The sequence below is a fragment of the Urocitellus parryii genome, unplaced genomic scaffold (assembly GCF_045843805.1).
Source record: "Urocitellus parryii isolate mUroPar1 unplaced genomic scaffold, mUroPar1.hap1 Scaffold_196, whole genome shotgun sequence".
NCBI lineage: Eukaryota > Metazoa > Chordata > Mammalia > Rodentia > Sciuridae > Urocitellus > Urocitellus parryii.
Genome location: NW_027552340.1, coordinates 265,428 through 287,419, shown reverse-complemented (window position 1 = coordinate 287,419; position 21,992 = coordinate 265,428). Strand labels below are relative to the sequence as shown.

At 45.7% G+C, this 21,992-nt stretch overlaps 1 protein-coding gene and 1 pseudogene across 1 annotated transcript; both read left to right on the top strand.

The window, feature by feature from the left end:
• Positions 1–278: 278 nt before the first annotated feature.
• On the top strand, positions 279–916 carry LOC144251756 (protein FAM136A pseudogene; annotated as a pseudogene).
• A 283-nt stretch (positions 917–1,199) lies between these two features.
• Positions 1,200–21,956, top strand: LOC144251755 (GTPase IMAP family member 6-like). The gene is made up of 4 exons (XM_077794504.1): positions 1,200–1,302; positions 13,020–13,106; positions 16,524–16,631; positions 19,857–21,956. Exons 1-4 carry the CDS (start codon positions 1,200–1,202, stop codon positions 20,522–20,524), a joined length of 966 nt encoding a protein of 321 aa, XP_077650630.1. The 3' UTR covers positions 20,525–21,956.
• The last annotated feature ends 36 nt before the right edge of the window (positions 21,957–21,992 follow it).

Below are 21,992 nucleotides of genomic sequence, written 5' to 3'. Positions count from 1 at the left end.
TCACCCTCAGGCCCCCAGTAGTGGGCTGGGGGAGGGCAAGGCCGCTGCGCACTGTCTCCCAGCCCCCTCCTTTCTGCCCTCTCCTGGGCCCTGCCAGCTTAGCCTCTCGGTACCCAGCCCCATGAGCGCCAAGCCAGGCCTGTCTGGGGTCAGAATCAATGAAACCCTCGGCATGAACGCAGGAGCGGATCCCTGGAGGAAATACTGGGGGGTGAAGGCGGCAAATTAAAAATGTAGCTCTGGAATCCTGAATGGAGGTCCCTCTTTTTTGTCCTGATATGACCCCTGGCCTGCTGTTAGACTGCAGTGAGAATGATAAACCCGTAGGCAGGAGAGGACACGGGCCCTCGCTGCCTGCTCTCTCTATCCTTGGTTGAAAGCAGCGAGCTTCACAGTTAAAAGCATCCAGCTGGGAGCGTGCGCAGAGTCCATCGGGTTCTGGAGCGGCGCAGCGCGGGGTCGCCAGGGCAGAGGTCCAGCAGCTCCAGGTGCAGGAGGCAGCGGACTCTGTGGTGAAGAGTGTGGAGATGGAGAACATCCGCGAGAGGCAGGGCCTCACGTTCCTGCTGCTGTGAGGACAGGCAGGCTACGTCACAGCATGGCACCAGGGCACTGAGCGCTGCCATGCACCTCCGGCGCAAGCCCAGGCCCTGGTGACCACTGAGCTCGAGAATTCCAGGACCGCCTGACCCCCTGTACCATGCACCGCAACGACACAGCCAAAGATTCAATAGACACTGGGAGTAACGAGCTTTAGGTGAAGTGGCTGCTGGACAGTTGTATGACCAAGTGTGTGGATGACCACGTGCACCTCATCCCAACTGTCACCAAGAAGATGAAAGAGTCTCTCTCTCATCCATTGGGAAATAAAAGTCCTTGCCAGTGGCCAGTGGCTGAGAGCAGGAATCTATTTTAAAAGAGGAATGGGAATTTTAGTCTTTGAAGCAAAGTTTATGAATGAAGAAGCCAAGGATGGCAGCAAGTTTAAGGCACATATTACTCTGGACACTGGTTCCTTTATGTTTTGATCCAAGAAAGTGAAATAAAAAAAAATAGTGCTAAAATTTGAGTAAAGAACAGCAGAGCCTTTTAGAGCCTAAATTTCACTTGGCCAGTGGTTGTCCTGTCAGTAGGGAACTCCCTTGTACCAAGCCAGAGCTCTCCAAGGTACCAATTCGTACAACATAGGCACCTACAGGATGGCGGGCTCTTCCAGGATGGCGGGCTCTTCCAGCCTGCCAGGGTCCTGTGGAGTTGGAGGAGAGGAGTTTCTGCTTGTTGCCAACCTCCTGTATACCCAAGGTATCATCATACCATCTTCCATAGACTGTAAACAACATCCAGGAGATCACTAATCCTGAAGGGGGAAAGGTTTCCAGGTCTTTGTTTTGTTTTTTATATACAAGGCATGAAGTGGATTGAAGAAGTGAATTTGAGAGGGGAGTACTTTGAATAAGAACTTGGAAAGCTTCCTTGTGTATATTCTTTATGGCCATCAAGATATGGATTTCTAGGGGCTGGGTTGTAGCTCAGTGTTAGAGTGCTTTCTTCGCATGCATGAGGCACTGGGTTCGATCCTCAGCACCACATAAAAATCAATAAATAAAAATAAAGATATTGTGTCCATCTACAGGTAAAAAAAACTGAAAAAAAAGATATGGATTTCTTGAAATTCTTATTGCATCTCTCAGCTGGGAGATCACTGCAAAAACATGAGAGGCAATGTCACATTAAGTATGGAAAGCAGGGCTTCCTCCAGCAGCATATGAGCCCCGAGGCTTTCTGCAGCAAAGTGACAGGATAATCCTTCTCCTTTGAAGAGAAAGGAATTTCGATTGTGATACATATACCAGTATCTGGAAATAAACAGTAAAATAGTGACAGTTCACTTGCTAAGAGAGTTGTAAAGTACTGTCCTTGGAAGAGAAAAAAAACAAACTTGTTTTCATAGAACAGAATGGAACAGAAGCCTAAATCCAGCATTGGTAACTTAGTTCCCTGAATGAACAGAGCCTTATTAAGATAATATCTGGGCAACAGGAAGGTTACAAAGTAAACAGCTTGGGCTAGGACAAGCTCCAACACTACCCTCCCTCTGAGAGCAAATGAAGGGCACCCCACACAGAACCCTTTATCAAACACCATTTTTGCCTGGGGCCTTTGCACCCTGCAATGTTCCTGCCCCAGCCTGGTACCTTATCTTCTGGATAAGGAGCTCCTTGTCTTTTAATCAGTTTATTACTTGAAATGATGATGTAGTCTGTCTGTGTGCACTGTCAAGGACATGATAGATTTTCCTAGTGGTTTGGTTTTACAATAAATACAATAGTTTCATTCTCTCCCCCCGTAAAAAAGTACCAGGCTTTATAAGGCTCTTCTGTTGGTTCCCAGTGGCTGTTTCTGGGGGCCCTACATGGATTTCCTTATGTGGTGAGGAAGTCAGCATCCTGCACCATGGAGCAGGTGTTGGTTTTCTGCTTTGCATTTCATTGGGTAGCAGATTTCTTCACTCAGCATCTTCTCCCTGCAGCCCTTGAGTTTGTTCACTGTTGTCTGTATAATAATCTCACATGGGCCTCAGCCTTCTTTGCTTCACCCCCTGGGATGCTCCAGCTTATCAATACTTTCCGAAGACTAGTCCCTGGAGTGACTGTGTTTTTATGTGGCCTGGCAACACTGAGCGAGTTGGGGGTATTATTTCTAGGAAATAATAACATTTCTTTTTGCATGACTGGTTCCTATTGAGTTGGGGGGCGTTGTTACTATCGCTCACCTTGCCTCCCCTCAATCTGAGGTGCTCACTCTCACACTCTTGTCCCTTCTCAATATCCGGGCATCTCTTCCCATGACATTGCTCTGGGACTTGCGGGCCCCAAAGGAAAACCAGTCTCTGTATCTTATGGCAAAATCTTATAATTTATCAGTTTACCTAACCACCAAATTGGGGCTCTACAGAGAAATAAAACTGGATGTCAGAGCAAAATGTGATCCTTGAAAACAATAAAATTTTTTGACACAGACATCCCCTTAATGCTTCAGATCCGAGGGCCACTGATGCCTGTGGCTGGCCTTGGGTTGACAGTGGCAGCAGGTCAGCTCTGCAGGCCCAGTTGCAGAATCAGGACCATGGGGTGGGGCCCTGGGCAGGAGTGGAGGACACGCCAACTGACCTCCTGCAGGTGGTGTCCAGGCTCCCGCCTTGGGGTGTCGGCATGGAAAGCAATCTCCCCTTCCATTGCCTGGATGCTTCCGGCAGGTCTTGGTAACACTGTGGGCGGCAATTTTGGAAACAAGTTTATTTTCTCCAAGGACAGTGCTTGCTGTGGCCCTTCACCCACTTCCAGTGTTCCCCTCCCCAGAATGATCCTCAGATCATGGGCAGTTTTCTTGGCACCTTCACATCAGAAATTTCCAAGGGAGGTGTCTCCACTGTCCAGGAGAGTTCAAAGCAATGATTCATTCACCGCTCCCCACACTCTCTCACTCTAAGAAGATACCTACCTACCTTTTTTAAAAAATAAAAAATGTTGAATCTCCTTGATATCTCCACCAATCCACACTCAGGATTTATTCTACCTTCCCTATTTCCTCATGTGTAACTTGTTTGTCCAGTGTTATTTGTGATATATTTACACATTTGTTCAATTCTTATACATATTATTAACCCATATACACATGAGAAACAAATTTGCCAAACAGAGCACAATATTTGTACAGTTTGTTCTACAGCTTTTGAAAACACATTATGTCTTTGCTTCTAAATTCTTTTTGTTGTTGTTGTTACCTGCATTGACAAATTTCTCAAATGCCCTTAGTAAGTGAGGTGGAGATATTAGGATTTTAGTAGAAAACTGTTTCCCCATTACATAAGTTGCTGGCTTTGGTGCTTAGTAGATGAAAGAAAGAGAGAGACAAAGAGACAGAGAGAGGGAGGAGGAGGAGGAAATAGATGGAAAAACATGTTTCATTTCATATTTTATAGAATGTTCCTCACCTGGGCAGTTGTTGGTGGATTATATTAATAATTTTTCTCTTGGTGAACCTCCTACCTTACTCTAGTTTTCTAAAATAAATCCCATTTGGTCATGATGTATCATTTTTAAAAAAGTTGTAGGATCCACTTTGATATAATTTTATATCAAACTTGGCACTGGTATCATACATGAGATTCATCTGTAGTTTTCTTCTTTTTTTGCCTTCTATTTTTTAATTAAAAATCACATTTACTTAGAAGCACTCAGAATGTCAATAAGATGATTGTAGCTTGTTTTTGGTTTTGCTTTTGTTTCTTTGCAATTAGAATTGTATTCGTTTAATAAAATAATTTTATATAAGCTACATCTGAGACAACTGAAGATGAAAACCTACAAACCTCATATGTAGCCAATTTGTGCTGGGCCCCAATATGAGCCTGCTTTAAGTTTCCATGCCAGTTTTAACCTTCAGACTATACCAGTCCAGGTTAGTGGCTATTAAGACTGGACTGTTTAAAAAGACATGTTATGCTGCATTGACTATACAAAAAAAAAAAAAAGACAAAACACAGTTTTTTTTTTTTTTTTTTTTTTTTTTTTTTTTTTTTTTTTTTTTTTTTTTTTAGAGAGAGAGAGAGAGAGGGAGAGAGAGAGAGGGAGAATTTCAATGTTTATTTTTCAGTTTTTGTTGGACACATCATCTTTGTTTGTGGTGCTGAGGATTGAACCCGGGCCGCAGGCATGCCAGGCGAGCACATCCCCAGCCCCATTAAAATAAATCTTTCACAGCCTTACATTTCAATATTTTTTTCTTTAAAAGGAATGAAGTATGAATGAAATTATGGCATTTGCCAATAAATGGATGGAGCTGGAGAATATCATGCTAAGTGAAACAGCCAATTCCCCCAAACCAAAAGCTGAATGTTTTCTCTAATATGTAGTTACTAATTCTCAATAAGGTGTGGGGGTGCTAGGGAAGAATAGATTTACTTTGGATAAGGTAGAGGGGCATGATGGGAGGGGAGGGGGCCCAAAGACACTGACAAAAATATAAAAATAGAGTGTAAAAGTCTATTTCCAAGGCTGTTATTTATAAAAGCCAAAGGAGAGGAGGATCCTAATCACCATCCTCAAAGGTGGGTAGAATAAGCTCATCACAGGCTCCTGAGTCGTGCGAGCTGATCACAGGCTCACCAGGAGCAATGCTGCACACGGCTGGAACATCTCCAGGTTACATTGTGGAGCAAAGCCTGTGAGGCAAATAAAGTCGTGCCTCGAATGCCACCACCCAGCTAATAAGGGGTACAAGAAAAGCTCTTACTGTGTCTGGAGGAAGGGGACGAGGTGACAATCACAAGGACAGAGGCCAAACTTCTCCCAACTGACTTTTGTAGATTTGATTTTAGAACAATACAAATGTTGTATATGATTTCATGGAAAACTATATTGAAATTAATTCTCCAAAATAAAAAATAAAAAGAGACAAGTGGCCATAACTGTGTACCCATGTGTATTTAAACACACTCATTTCACTGACCATCTGTAGCACAATACCCAGAGATCAAAAAGAACTAAAAAATGCCTTTAAATTCTTCATTGTCATAATGTTGGCAATGATATTGGTCTCGCTATCCTCAAAGCATCATGTGGTGTCTGTGTTGGATACACACACACACACACACACACACACACACACACACACACGCTGAAAAGGCCGAGGGCAAAGCAAGCCACACCCAGTTGCCTAACTAGCTCCTGTGCTCAGTGTGGTCATCAGCACTGCTTCCCTACAGAAGAAGTCAGGGATTCCTGGGGTAATGACCAACTCAAAGTTTGGGGGGAAAAATGCCTCTCATGACGTGGGACCATCTTATTGGAGTTTCGCTGCATCCTGATTCAAACAGAATAAACTGAATACAACATGAATAATCCTGAGATCCATTTCAGAACCTAAGCCCCAGTTCCTAGGCTGGCGGGAGTGCTGATGGCCAACAGCATTCAGCTGACCCTGCCCCCTCCCTTAGCCATCCCTGAAGGTTGCCTTCAGATGGACAGGGTCGCCTCATCCAAGGTCATGCCGATACTCAGGACAGCTCAAATCCCATGTCTGGTCAGTATAGAGGTACAGAGGCCTGCCCTGGCCCTGGTGTGGGATTCTCCAAGGGCCACCTTGGCTCCTGGGTCTTAGTGAGCTGGTTCAGGGGCCTGTGAATCATCACAGCCTGGTGCCCCCTGCTTCCTTCACTTCCTTCAGTGATCCTTGCGATTTTATACTTGTATATCATTGCAGAATCTGCCCCCTGCTGCACTCAGCCTGAGACACCCAGAAAGTGCCTAATTGTCCTCCCTGAGCTAGCGGGAAGCTGTGGGGTCAGCTGGGGAGGAGGGGTTCAGGCGGGCATCTCTGGGGCTGAGGAGGTGGAGAGAGCCTGGGGGTGCTCTCCAGTGGCTGTGTCGTGTGGTCAGTGATTTCCCTCATAAGGAGCTGGTTTCACCGGCAGGGGATTCAAACCTCTCCAGTTTAAAACATATTCCAGAGGCTTTGAAAGTGCAGACTCTGAATTAAATTCATAGATGCACTTATGAAGAATTTATGGACATTTTTATGCTATAGAGTTTTCCTTTAGGTATAGTGTACTGCTTCGAATTTTTTTTCCTGTAATTTTTGTTGGGGAGATACAGTTGCACATAATGATGGAATTTGTGGTCACATATTAATACATGCACACAATGTAACAATATAATTTAGCCAGTATCATTCCCCAGTGTCTCTCCCCTCCAACCCGCCCTCCCTCCCACTGGTGTCTTTCCTCTACTTATTTTCATGAGTTATCCTCACCTTTCCTTTCCTTTCTTTTTGCCACTTTGGCTTCCACATATGAGGAAAACATATGCCCCTTGACTTTCTGAGTTTGGCTTATTTCACTTTACACAATGTTCTCAAGTTCCATTCATTTTCCTGCAATTGATATAATTTCATTCTTCTTTATGGCTGAATATAATTCCATTAGGTACATATAGCACACTTTCTTTTTCTGTTCATCCATTGACAGACACTTGGGCTGGTTTCATAGTTTGGCTATTGTAAATTATGCTGCTATAAACATGGGTATGCATGTATCACAGTAGTTAGATGACTTTAATTCTTTAGGACAAATACTGAGGAGTAATAGAGCTGGGTCATAAGCATAGTCTTTTGGGGAGACTATACTGATTCATAGTGGTTGTACTAACTTACAATCCCTCCCACAGTGTAAGAGTGTTCTTTTTCCTCCACATCCCTCCAGCATTTATTATTGTTGGTATTCTGATGACTGCCATTCTCACTGGTGTGAGATGAAATCTCAGTGTAGTTTTTATTTGCATTTCCCTAAATGCTAATGATGTTGAACATTTTTTCATGTATTTGTTAGCCATTTGTATTTCTTCTTTTGAGAAATATCTGTTTAGTTCATTTGCTCACTTATTAATCAGGCTATGTGGTTTTAGGTGTTAAGTTTTTTGAATTCTATATATATACTAGATATTAATTCTCTGTCAGGAGAGTAGCTAGCAAAGATCTTCTCCCATTCTGGAGGTTCTCATTTTATATTCTTCTTTCCTTTGTTGTGCAGAAGCTTTTTCATTTTATGTCACTCATTTATTAACTGCTGACATTACTTCCTGAGCTTTAGCATCCTATTGAGAGCGACGTTGCCTGTGTCTACATAAAGGATTGTTGATCTTCTGTTTTCTTCTGCAAGTTGCATAGATTCTGGTCTAATTCTGAGGTCTTTGGACCATTGTGAATTGATCTTTGTGTAGCATGAGCAATAAAGGGCGAGTCTCATTCTTCTACATGTGCATAACAAGTTGTCCCAGCACCATTTGTCTCCAATGTATGTTTTTGGCACCTTTGTCAAGGATCAGATGACTGTAGATGTGTGAGTTTGTCTGTCTTCTGTTCTATACCTTTTGTCGGTGTATCTTTTTATGCCAGTACCATGCAATTTTTGTTACTATAATTCTGGAGTATAATTTGAAATCAGGTATTGGGATGCCTCCAGCATTGCTCTTTTGGCTTACAATTGCTTTGGCTATTCTGCGATTATTATTATTATTATTATTATTATTATTATTATTCCAGGATTGAACCCAGGGGTCCTTAACCACCAATCCATAGCTCCAGCCCTTTTTTATATTTTATTTTAGAGACAGGGTCTTTCTGAGTTGTTAGGGCCTTGCTAAGTTGCAGATCATGGCTTTGAACTCATGATCCTCCCGCCTCAGCCTCCTTAGCTGCTGGGATTCAGGCATGCACCACTGAGCCCAGTTGGTTTTTAGTATTCAAATGAATTTTAGGACTGTTTTTCCTAGTTCTGTGAAGAATTTCATTGGTGTTTTGATGGGGACTGCATTGAATCTGTATATTGCGTTTGGTGGCATGGCCACTGTAACAATATTAATTCTGCCCATCTGTGAACCTAGGAGGTCTTTTCATCTTCTTGTGTCTTCTTCCATTTCTTTCTTTCAGAGTTTTAATAAAGAGGGCCTGAGAGCAGATGCCATCACAGTGAAGGGAGTGCAGGGGACGGAGAGATTGGGTGGCAAGATAAGACTACATGAGGATTCAGTCCTACTCCTTATAACAAGTCAATTTGGGAGACCCATCTCAGGGTTGCAGGTGACCCACCTTAGTCTCTTCTGAGGACATGTCCCCCCTTAGCTGAGGAACCCCCACTAGACCCCACCTCTTGCCTGTCCACATCTCTTAACATCATCATGGGGAGGACCAATTTCCATATAGGAAAGTGGTGTCTACTGCATGAACCTTGGGGGACACATTTAAACTCAGCCGTGGCAGTTCCAAGCAGATGTTCAAGCTGTGCTCCTTTTGGATATACTATCACCATGAATTGTATTTATAAGTATCCTAATATCCAACTATCTTTGCAATTTTACTTATTAATGCAGGTTTAGTCTTTTAAGTGACTGTACTTTGATATTTGTTTATCATTTTTACAAATATTCATAAGTGAACCCACCTTTGCTAGTTAATAGCACTTCAAGAATTTGTTTGTTTGCCCTAGCCTCTGCTGACCCATGTTCTCAGAGTCCCACCTTCATGAAAAATGATAGACATGGCAGTAGCCTGTATTTTGACGTATCATACAGACATGGAGTGTAACTTGCCATTCTTGTGGTTGTACATGGCATGGAGTTACTGGTTGTGTATTCATATATGAACATAGGAAAGTGATGTCTGATTTATCCTACTGCCTTTCCCATTCCCATCCCTCCTTCATTCCCCCCATTCCCTGTTCCAATCTTCTCATGTCTTCTTCAGTTTCTTTCTTTAGCCTTCTGTAGTTTTCACTGTAGAGGTCTTCACCTCTTGTTAGGTTGATTCTCAAGGTTTTTTTTTAGGTGGTTGTGAATGGGATAGCTTTCTTAACTTCTCTTTCAGCTCATTCATTGTTGGTGTAGAGGAACATGATTATTTATGTGTGTCAATTCTATATCCTGCTACTTTGATGAATTCATTTATGAGTTCTAGAAGTTTTCTGGTAGAGTGTTTTGGGTCTTCTAAATATAGAGTCATGGCTTTGGCAAATAGGTATAGCTTGAGTTCTTCTTTCCCTATTCGTATCCTTTTAATTTCTTTCTTTTGCCTAATGCTCTGGATAGTTTCAAGGACTATATTTAGTAGGATTAGTGAAAGAGGGCATCCCTGATTGTTCTAATTTTTAGAGGAAATGCTGTCCATTTTTCTCCATTTAGAATGATGTTGGCCTTGAGTTTAGCATACATTGCTTTTACAATGTTGAGGTTTACTGCTACTGTCCCTAATTTTTCTAGTGTTTTCAACATGAATGCATGCTGTATTTTGTCTAGTGCTTTTCCTGTATCTGTGGAGATAATCATGTGATCCTTGATTTTAAGTCTGTTGAGTGGTGAATTATATTTATTTATTTCCATATGTTGAACCAACTTTGCATGCCTGGCATGAGCCCCACTTGGTCATGGAGAACTATCTCTTTAATATGTTTTTGGATGTGATTTGCCAGCATTTTATTAAGAATTTTTGCATCTATGTTCATCAGGGATATTGATTTGAAGTTTTCATTCCTTGATGTGTCTTTGTCTGGTTTTGGTATCAGAGTCATACTAAATTCACAGAATGTTTGGAAGGTTCTGAGCAAGGTTTTTGGGAGATAGTTAGTATTAGTTGAGGTCAGGAGGATGGATCTCTACATGGTATAAATGACCTCCTTTGGGGGCCATATCAGATCCAAATCATAACAATATTTAAGTACAATCCATTTTCATCATGGATATTTATTAACTTTCATGAGTGTGTTTGATGGGCATGAATGACTCAGGCTTTCTGATGAGTTTTGAAGCTACTGAGGGAGTCTGTGCCTGTAAAACCCCACATTGGCACACGTGACCACTGCTGTTGTATGAATAATGAACTATTTTTTGTCTCTTATCCAGAAGTCTGATGTCTTCTACCAGAATCCATGGAACTGTCAGCAGGCCAACTTGTTGGCTTACAAGTGGCATAAGTCATACCCTTCACTGTTCCTGACAGTCCCTTAGTCTGATACAATGTAGATGGATGTCTCAGCAGCGGGTCCATGACACTGTGATCCCTCAAGATAGTATATTGCTGAGACTCTACAGGGAGAAGAGGCAGGTGAGAGAGTAAAACCTCATTACATTTCTAAATCTATTTGGTATTTGGCCAATTGATATAGCAGTGGTTAACTGCACAGATAGTCTCCCAAGTGTGGGTATGCTACTTCTAATTTTTAAGATGCAGGTCACTGTCTTCTGTATAGGTTATAACTTTGACACATAAACTAGATAACTATTGCACACACACATACACTCAAAAGAAAATGCAGCTGGGTAGGGTGGTGTACATCTGTAATCCCAGCAGCTTGAGAGGCTGAGGCAGGAGGATCACAAGTTCAAAACCAGCCTCAGCAACTTAGCAAGACCCTAAGCAACTCCTGAGACCCTGTCTTTAATAAAATATAAAAAGGACTGGGGGTATAACTCAGTGGTATGGCACCCCTGAATTCAATCCCTGGTACCAAAAAAAAAAAAGAAAGAAAGAAAAAGAAAATGCATCTGATTTCACTTCTAAGTATAAATGGAAAATGAACAAATATCAGAAATGAAATTCAACAATGTAATAAAAAGTGATATATCAGGACCAATAAAGTTTCTTACAATGAAAACATGGATTACTATTGGGGAACCTATACAGTTCATTGTATTAATAAAGATAAGGACAAAATCATTTGATTATCTTTCATTGATAAAAGACATCAAGGAAAATTCAAACAGTGTTTTATGTGAAGATAATTAAATAGGGGTTCGTGGTATATTTATTATCTTTAGCCACAATAATGCTTCCAAACCAATGACTGGCTCCCCTGTCTGTCACTTGCATGTTTGTGTTTGGTTGGGTTTCAGTGGACTGAAGCTGGCCCAGCTCAGCAGCTCTGGACCTCTCTGTGGCTCTCTGGGGTATTAGTCAGAGTTAGAGAAACAGAATCAATTGCATCCATCTATATTTTCTCTGTATCTGTGTCTACATTTAGATACATAGAGCCTTCCCTCTGTGTCCGCAGGTTCCACAGCCACGGATTCAGATCAGAAACGCAATAGGCACACATCGTTGCCTCTGAGCCTTTTCCTTGTCCTTTTTCTCTACAAAACAACAATGGACACACAGTTACAATTGTATTAGGTATCATAAGTAATGAAAAGATTTCTTAAAGTGAAGGGATCATGTGTGCAGGTTATACTGAAATGCAATGCCATTTTATATAAAGGACTGAAGACCTACAGAATATTTTTGGCAGATACCAAGGAACAATTTTTTTCTCGTTTATTTATTTTTATTCTTATCTGTATTGAAAGAGAGAGAGAGAGAGAGAGAGAGGAAGATGAAGAGAAAGAAGGGAGAGAAAGAGAGACACTTATTTAAAGGAATTAGCTCACACAATGGTGGGGACTGGCAAGTACAAAGTCCAACAAACAACCTGTCAAATGTCAGGCTGGAAAGCCCGCTCAGAGTTAAGGTCTTGAGTCCACAGTCCACAGGGCAAGCCAGCAGTCTTAATCTCTGGCAAGGCTTCTACTTTGCAGTCTTGAGGCTGAATTCCTTGTTCTTTGGGAAACTTCAGTCTCTGATCTTAAGACTTTCAACGGATTGGATGATGCCCACCCACATCATGGAGGGTGACGTGCTTTGCCCAAAGCCTCCTGGCTTCTTGTCGATTGCAGCTAACAGATACCTTCACACGAGCATCTGGGGAGTATTTGACCCAATACCTGAGTACAGCAGCCTAGGCAAGTTGGCACACTAAGCCAACCATCACATCCTATGTGGGCTGTCTGGGGTCCCTCAGCTCTGTGTCATTTGTCCTTTTCCTGACAAATGACAAACTGTTCCCACTCCCACAGAAGTAACACGCATGTGAAAAAAGAACAGAGAATCTTGTCCAGTAAGCAACCGCCTGTAGGAAATTTTTGGGTGAAGGACTTTTGCAGCATCACAAATTAAAAACTGCACCTTGCCGCTGCTCAGCTCTTACTATTGCTTTGGACAGAGAGTAGGTGAGGGCGGGGAGGACTCTGCTGTGACATCGGGTGCTGTGAACTTGGGGTCATTCTTTCTGAACCACAGGGTGCTCCTGGTGGGACCCGTGCACTGTGTTCAGCACTTCAGACTGTTCAGATTTGGGCTGTGGGTTCAAATCCCAGGAGGACGGCCCGCAGCTCTGCCTTGGCTAAGAAGTGTGACCGTCCACTGCCTCCAGTCCTCCACTTCAAAAACCAAGGATAGGGTGTGCTCCCCTCCCAGGATGCCTACGTGGTTTAAATGAGTTAACTTATGTAAAGTTCTTAAAGCAGTGCCTGGTACACAGAAAGTGCTCTTTGCATATTAGTCACTATTGATCATCATTCTTTCTGCAAACCACATTTTTGTGTTTCTGTAGCTATTTCTCTGTAACTGTGACTGACCTTTTCTTGCAAAAACCCCAGGTTGGATGGTGAATCCAAAGCTGTGGGTGTTCACCAAAAACCATGTGTTCCTCCAGTCCTCACTGCTCTTGCAGTCAGTTGGGCCAGGTATCCGGGTTGTGGTCAAGAGATGTGGTTTAAGAAGCAGGCAACGAGAAAGGCCACAGCTCAGGTTCTGTGTAGATGTGTTCTGTTTAAGAGCTTAGCAGACAGCGGTGCTTCCTCAACAAAACAACGTGACTTGGATGGCAGGAAATGAGGGCCAAATACAAAATGTAATCAATAACACAACAGAACGTAAAGTGAAATGGGACCTGTGAGCCATAAACTCGAAGTGAAGGCTAGTTGCAATGAAGATATCTGCCGTGCCCTCTGGGACCTAAGTTGCAGATGGAGCCAGAGTTCCCAGGATGGGGCTAATGTGGCCTCGCTACAATAGCACCAGCTCCTGCCTCTTACTTATGCAAACCCTCCCCTGAGTAAAGTCATTTGATTTCAGTCCCTGGAATTTCCATATTGAATTTATAATAACTTCTTCCAGAAAAGAAATCTTCAAAAGTGAGAGTCTGAGCTGGGCCTGGTGGTTCACTCCTGTATCTGGGGGGTTGAGGCAGGAGGATCATGAGTTCAAAGCCAGCCTCAGCAACTTAGAAAGGCCCTAAACAATTCAGTGAGACCCTGTCTTTAAATAAAATACCCCAAACAACAGCTGGGTATGTGCCTTAGTGGTTGAGTGCCCCTGGGTTCAATCCCCGGTGCCAAAGAGAAGAAAGAAAAATAATTGACAAGCTGGAAAAACATTCAACATTAGATTTACATTCTGCATCAGTCAGGTTAGGTCCAATTATGCTGCAGTAATAAACACTTCCAAAATCTCAGTGTCTGAATGCTAGCCTGATCTTTGCACTGCTCTGCTGCAGGTCTGGGTAACTCCAAGTTCAGCTTGCAGAAAATGCCAAATATTGGAATTAAAATTAGATGACTGCTTCAATTATGGGCTAAGCAACAACATTTTCATTACTTAGGCAAAGGAAGACATGGTAAATAGCTACATAATACCTTTAAGAATTGATCAAGTGAAGGCATTTGCAGAATAATTTAAATTAGATGATTAGAAGATTTATATACTGTGTAATGATTGTGGCAAACGCTTTGTTCAATCAGAAGAGAACAAGAAAATTAGAACCACCATCTTAGACTAACATTTTGGGGAGAATCTTCACAACCTAGAGTACATGGTAACTGTATCACTACCTATGGTCAGAGGGTCTCAGGTCCTTCCTGCAATGGCCTCCTGTTAATCACTGTGGTCAGATCTGTGGGGAATGTCTTAGAAAACATATTTTTGATTATTTCTTTTGCGGAGAAGAAACTTTTTAGTTTGAATCCATCCCATTTATTGATTCTTGATTTTATTTCCTGTGCTTTAGGAGTCTTGTTAAGGAAGTCAGGGCTAATCCAACATGATGAAGATTTGGGCCTACTTGTTCTTCAATTGGGCACAGGGTCTCTGGTCTAATTCCTAGGGCCTTGAGCCACTTTGAGTTCCAGTTTCCCCGGCACCATTTGTTGAAGAGGCCAGCTTTTCTCCAATGTAGGGCTTTGGCGCCTTTGTCTAGTATGAGATAACTATTTGTTAACTATTTTTTGTCTCTGTGTCCTCTGTTCTGTACCATTGGTCTACATGCCTATTTTGGTGCTGATATCATGCTGTTTTTGTCACTGTTTCTCTGTAGTAGAGTTTAAGGTCTGGTACTGTGATGCCTCCTGCTTCACTCTTCTTGCTAAGGAATGCTTTGGCTATTCTGGGTCTCTTATTTTTTCAAATGAATTTTTGGACTGCTTTTTCTACTTCTATAAGGAATGAAATTGGAATCTCATTGAATCTGTATAACACTTTGGGTAGTATGGCCATTTTTCACAATACTAATTCTTCTCAGCAAAAGAAGCAATGATTGAGGTGAAGAGAGCCTACATTTTGGGAGCACATTTTTGCCACATGCACATCAAATAGAGAACTAATCTCCAGGATATATAAAGAACTAAAAAAAATAACACCAAAAAACCCCACAAACAACCCAGTCAAGAAATGGGTTAAGAAGCTGAACAGATACTTCTCAGAAGAAGATATACAATCAATCAATAAATATATGAAAAAATGTTCAACTTCTCTAGTAATTAGAGAAATACAAATCAAAACTACTCCAAGATTTCATCTCAATCCAGTCAGAATGGCAACTACTAAGGATACAAACAACAATAAGTGTTGGAGAGGATGTGGGAGAAAAGGTACACTTACACATTGCTGGTGGGAGTGCAAATAGGTGCAACAAATCTGGAAAGCAACATGGAGAATCCTTGGGAAACTGCAAATAGGACCACCATTGGACCCAGCTATCCCACTCCTAGGTTTATTCCCAGAGGACTTAAACATGGCATACTGCAGGGACACAGCCACATCAATGTTTATAGCACACAATTCACAATAGCTAAACTGTGGAACTAACCTAGATAGGTGAACCAGCCCTTCAATAGGTGAATGGATAAAGAAGCTGTGGTGTATCTATACACAATGGAATATTGTTCAGCATTAAAAGAGAGTAGAATTATGGTATTTGCAGGAGAATGGATGGAATTGGAGAATATCATGCTAAGTGAAATAAGCCAATCCAAAAACCAGGGACCGAATGTTTTCTCTAATCCATAATGTGGTGGGGGCATGGAATGAGTGGAGAAACTTTGGATGGGGCAAGGGGAGGGGGGTAGGAAAGACGGTGGAATGAGATGGACAACATTGCCCTAGGTACATGTATGATTGCACAAATGGTGTGACTCTACTTCCTGACGAACCAGAGAAGTGAAAAATCCATCTTTACAATGAATTAAAGAGCTTTCTACTGTCCTGTATAACTGATTAAAACGAATAAAAAATAAATGAAAAAAATCATACAAAAACATATCTTTGAAGTTCCTAGGTTTTTTCTTCCTTAGTTTGTCTCTAAAGTACTGTCCTTCCTCATAACATTGTTCTCCACAAGCCTACTGCAGTTTTCCTCTTGTCAGAGCAACATAAAGATTCTTCCCAGATACTTAAGCCTTAGAAGGAATGAGAAGCGGGTCTTTCCTGCAAGAAGCTCTCTAAGGAAGAAGCAGGGAACATCTGCCCAGGCCTGAAGCAGGAGCCCTGGACGTGGACAAGCCTCCAGGAGGAGAGGCAGAGACACAGACTTTTCTGAGCGACCCACTGCTCCTCCAGCCTCTGGGCTCCTTATCCCAGGTCAGGGTTCAATGGCTCCAGCAGGGGAATTCTGGTTTGTTCCATTTCTGAGGTTTCAAGTACAAGTGCCTGGTTTCCTGCCGTGGCCTCCTGCCCACTTCCTGCTCTGGGCCTCACAGCTGATGCAGCCCTTTCAGGGTGTCTGGGAGTTGGCTAGCATTTTGCTGAAAAGTGAACAGCAGATGTTCTCCATGAATTCCCTCATCTTTGCACTTTCCCGCTTCCTTAATTTACTCTCCCAAGGAGATGACCATGTGTGGACCCCAGCAGAAGAGATCGAGAGGAGTGCACAGGGCTGTGTGGCCACAGAAGACCAGAAAGCAGGCCATTCCTCTTGTCTGGTGGCCAGCCTGGCGGTGAGTCTGCTTGTGTGTTCATTCTTGTGTACGCCTGCATTTTGTTTGTGTGTATGTGTGTGTTATGGGCGGGTGTGTGTATCCATTTCCGTATTTGTGTATGTTGTGTGTGAGAGCTGTTTGTGTATGTGTGTTAGGAATCTTTGTGTGTTTGTGGTTGTGTGTACCCTTCTCTGTGTGTATGTGTGCAGGTGTGTGGGAGTGGTTCGTGTGTTGTGTGTGTGCCTTTGTGTTTCTGTGCGTGTTCTCTGTGTGTGTGAGGTATTGTAGGAAGAACTGTGACTCAGAAGTTAGGAGCACTGTGTGCCCTGTGACCGGCTCCCTGCTTAGTGTGTGTCAAGCTGCTTCTGTGAGTTTCTCTTTCTTCCTGAGCAGCACAACAGTTGGTGACATCTGCTCCATCTTCTGGAGACAATAAACACAGTGGGACCAGCAGGGTGGGTGCTGCTCAGAGCGGGGCCCTGGGGAGGCTGCCTGGTTCAGAGGGTGAGGACCCGTCCTTGGGCTGTGCTGGACACGGTGCAAACCACAAGTCCTGCTCGCAGTGCCTCAGGTGCTCCTCACCACCTCTGCCCTGTCCTGCTGGCCACAGGCCTCTGCTAAGCCGCCTGTTGTCCCTAAAGTGGAATGAGGTTGCATTGGCACAGAGCAGCTTCAGTTTCCACTGGACGTAGGGAAGCTGGGGACAAAGACCCTGGGAGGGTCTTCAGTTAGCCGGCCACGTTCTCAGGGGGAGGACACAGTGGCCCGCTTGTCCCCTGGGGCCTGCTGACTGGTGGAGGACTCTGTTCTTGCTGGTGTGGGACTGCCCATGACGGAGTGTGGCTGTCCACCTCTCCAGCTTCCTCTCTGCCTTGAAGTCACCAAATCTTTCTGGGCCACCTCCATCCCAGCCTAGCCTGTGAGAGCTGGCCTTCACTAAATGAAGTCACCGCTACAAAGCCATGTCCACAGTGGTCCTCCACGGGCCAGCCCTTGGGATTTCCCGGAGGACTGAGTAATCTACCAGGTGAACAGAGCAGGAGAGACAGCCCGCAGTGCTGTGTGGATACAAAGCTGTGTCAGTCAAGGTCTCTGTATCTGGATTTCCACGGTTCCCCTAGATTAATGGGGCTGTGCCTGTCCTCCATGTTCTGGAAAAGCAGTCATGAGCCTTGTAATCTCCTCAATCCAGAGAAAATGACCCAGACACAGCACATGGGCTCTTGTCACACAGGACCACATTAAGCCCTGCAGAAGTGCACAGCTCTCCCCGTGTGGCTGATGGAAGTCCTGGTTGAGATAATGTGACTCTCATTTTCAAAGAGGTCTAGGAGTTAAAAAGGTTATAAATATGTTGGGACCACGTGGGGAGGGGCCTTCATGGTATCTTCCATGTCAGGCCCAACCTTCACCGTGAAGGGACCTTGAGGCACAGGCTGTGAACTGATGGCCACATCACTGACCCTGAGGTGTCTGGCTCACAGCAGGGCATTGTGAAGGTCCATAGCTGTCTTCTGGGCCAGCTCTCAGCCCTCCCAACCTTCACTGTTGCGCCTTCTCCAAAGATCAAGCCCAGATGGCTGTCCCCAAGAGTCAGCCCCTCCCCACAACTTCCTGCCCAAGTCCTGCAGGCCACTCAGCCATAGGAACCTACCTGCCACTCCAGGACACACAGGGTTAGGGTCACGCCTGCCTCTGTGTCTCTTCCACCCCTCCTCTCTCCCTGCACAAAGGCTCCTGGACCCTGTCCACCCACCTACTTCAGGCTCCAGGTCAGCAGCCCTTTTCTCTGGGAAATCTCTTCAACTGATGATGGAGACCACCATGAGTCGGGCAGGGCAGGGGGCTAGGCCCTCTTCTCATGCAGTCCTCCCCCACCCTAAACCAATGCAGACATCTTCTGTCTGGCAAAGGAAGGCAAAAGGCAGTGTCCCTTAAAATGCAATTGAAAAATCAGTCCAATAGATCATTGCTTTCTCTAGGTGGAGGAAGACTGTGTCCAGATTCCCTGAGAGATTTCTCCAAAAGAGCTGTGCCAGGAACCTACAGCAGAGCTATCAGGAGGTAAAGCCCCTTTCCCAGCAGAGGGGGGTGTGTGGTGTGCAGGTGGGACATGCTCACCTCCCTAACCTTGGCTAAGGCCAGCAAGCCCTCGGTCCTCATGTCAGTGCTTATCTGGCTGTGACTGCTGTCAGGGCCATCAGGTGACCCTGGGAACAAGCAGAATGGACTCCATGGCTGCTGCCCTTAACAGGGTTCAAACCTCTCCAAGCTCAGCTTGTCACCTCACCTGGGAGGGCGGAACTTAGGAATGTGAACACTCCAGAGGAGATCCCTCATGGTGTTTTAATGTGCTGTACCAAGATGATTTTTTTACTTTATGAACTTGAAGAGCCTGGGCCATCAAGAAAAAGTCTATCACATAGGAAAATTCGTATTCGGCCTTTTTTTACCTCTTCTTACATCAGCCAGGTTCAATGTTATCTCAAAACTCCTCCCAGATCCCAGGCGATGTATCTGGCTCTGAGTCCCGTGATGGGAGCCAGCTCCACTGCTCAGCAGGGAATCCCTCGCTTCCCCTGCCCTGTGTTGGCCAGAGGCCAGAATGAGTACCCCACACCCACTTCCTGGAAACTACTCACTTGCTCAAAGGCCTGTCCTGCCCTCTGGAGAAGCTGGAGGGAGCCAGAATTGGTCAGGGTGGGTCATCCCAGGGCGCAGAGGCAGGAGCAAAGCCCATGGGTGCTGAGGAGAGTCAGGAGAAGACAGTGTCCGGCTGCCTTGGGGAGTCTTGGTGCTCTGTGATCTGAATCCATCAGTGTCTTTCATGGGGACCAGACTTGGAAACCAACCAATATTCGCCACTTCTTTACGTGCATTTGGCCTTGGTGCCTTGCAGTCAGGAGAGGAGAATTCCCACCTGGCCCCAGCCCCAGTCATACTAAACATCTAGGTACCCAATTCCCAGGGTTAGGTGCACATCTCCAAGTCTCCTCTCTTGACCGATGGACCTGACATTCTACTGGAGGAGAATGTTCAGCCCCACCTTCAAGGACACGGGTGAAGCATGAGAGTCCAGGACAGGTCGCAGAGAGAGATCTGAGCCTGTGTCTCTCCCACCCCAACCTGGGACCTCCTGCCCTCTGGGATGGAGTGCACCTACGGGCGTAGCTCCTGATAATTGGAGAGGATGGACCCTAACCCTGCTTTCTGTGTTTTTATGAATTTGTTTAATGCTTCTAGGTCTGAGGGATAAAGAGCCTACTCCAAGGAAACTGGGGCTCATCCTGGTGGGGAAATCGGGAAGTGGGAAGAGTGCGACAGGAAACAGCATCCTTGGCAGGAAAGAATTTGAGTCTAAACTCAGCAGCAGACCAGTGACCACAACCTTCCAGAGAGGCTGCCGAGAGTGGGCAGGGATGGAACTGGAGGTGATCGACACCCCCGACATTTTGTCTCCTGGGGTCCAGCCAGGAGCGGCGGCTGCAGAGGTGTGTCAGGCCTGCACCTTCTCCTCCCTGAGGCCTCACGCGGTGCTCCTGGTGACACAGCTGGGCCGGTTCACCAGGGAGGATCAGCAGGCCGTCAGGCGCCTCCAGGAGGTCTTCGGAGCGGGGGTCCTGGCTTACACCGTCCTGGTGTTCACCCGGAAGGAAGACCTGGCGGGGGGCTCCTTGAAGGAATATGTGCGAGAGACCGACAACCAGAGCCTGGCCACGCTGGGTGTGCTGTGTGAGCAGCGCCACTGCGGCTTCAACAACAGGGCAGAGGGGCCCGAGCAGGAGGCCCAGCTGCAGGAGCTCATGCAGCAAGTGGAAGGCATCCAGTGGGAAAACGACGGCTGTCCTTACAGCAACAGGCTTCCCAGTACCACCAGCAGAGCGCTGCTCAGAGCAGCACAGAAGGACTAATGACCCCAGAGCAGGGTTCTGCGGAGGCCATCAGCGAGGGGTCCTGGCTGGAAGTGCTTCCCAAGTGCAGAAAACATTGAGAAGACTGACAGGTGCCTCCTGAGGGCAGGCCCATTCTGCCCTGCTGGACGGGAGCAGGAGGTTTGCTCAGCCCTCCCTGCCCCTGTGTCCAGCAGGGCTACTTGCTCTATTCATGGAGCACCGCCTGGTCCCCAGGTCACAGAATATGGTTTTCACAGCATCTGGTAGAGCCTTGTTCCAGGGTAGCTGCTCAGAGCCCTCCCTCCTCTCCAACCCAAAGCCCGCTGTCCTCATATGGAAACCTCCATCCCATTAGCGTTTCCTGGGGGCCCTTGTCTGCACCCTAATACAGCCAAAGCATCTTGAGGGCAGGCTTGTTGCTCTTTGCCTTCTCAGGTTCCTGGCCATTGGAGTCGGTTAGCATGGCCACCACCCAGTGTAGCTGTTGGCCTGGTGACTTCCCATCTCTTGGGCTTTGCTCTCATGTCCAGCAGCGGTGGGTAGAATGGCTGTTAAGTCACCTGCTGTGTGGAGGGAGGAAGGGACAGTGGCTCTGACACATGGGGAGGGATGGGCCTGGGTCCAGGGAGGAGAGTGAGCAGGAGCAGAGAGGGAGAAAGTTTCTCTTGAGCTCTAACAAGTGAAGTCAGGGTCAGAGTATTGAGAAGCTGGCCTTGGGCAAGTGTGTGGGCCCTAGCCCTGGCTGCAGGGAGTGGTGGCCCGCGAGGTGCCAGGTGGGCAGAGTGGGCCAGCCCGACTGCCCCAAGGTGGACTTAGACTGGGGGTTACAGGTTTCTTCCCTCTTCCCTCGGGTCCCATGCCCTTCATTGGCTCTGCCCTGTGTACTGGAGGGTGAAGGCACTTTTCAGCCCTGTGCCCAGCTTCTCCCTTGACAGTGGGGAGGGTCTGCAGGTGAAGGGGCTCCCCAGCAAGGTATCTGTGGTGGGTTGACTGGAGGGAGGCAGGGGAGAAAGGGAACCTGCAAAGGAAGGTGAAGGGTGCCCTAGACATCTTGGGAGCACCGTCTGGTTACAGGAGAACTTCCGATGCACGGTGTCTTCCTGGGTGAGCCCCCTGAGGCTGTCCTGCACACAGGCTGTCAGGAGTGACAGCAGGCATGCTGAGAAGGGAGGGGGATGTTAGCCTGCCTCTGGCTTCTGATAGGAAGCCGTTCAACCACCTAAGCAAGCAGAGGTGTCTCAGAGGCACCTCAAATTCTTTGAGGCTCAAGGTATTCCTGGGGGGTTTCACCAACTGATGGGAAGCCCCAGGGAAAAGATCTCCCAACACAGTCCCCTTCTCCATTCTTGAAGCCATGGGGCAGAGGGCTCTGGTGCCTTCCTCTGGAAGGGCGGGAAGTGGAGGTGCTGGTGACCCTGCTGAGGACCGTGGGAGGTCACAGACACAGCCTTATCTGCCTGGTGGCTCCTGTGCTGGTGGAGGTCCT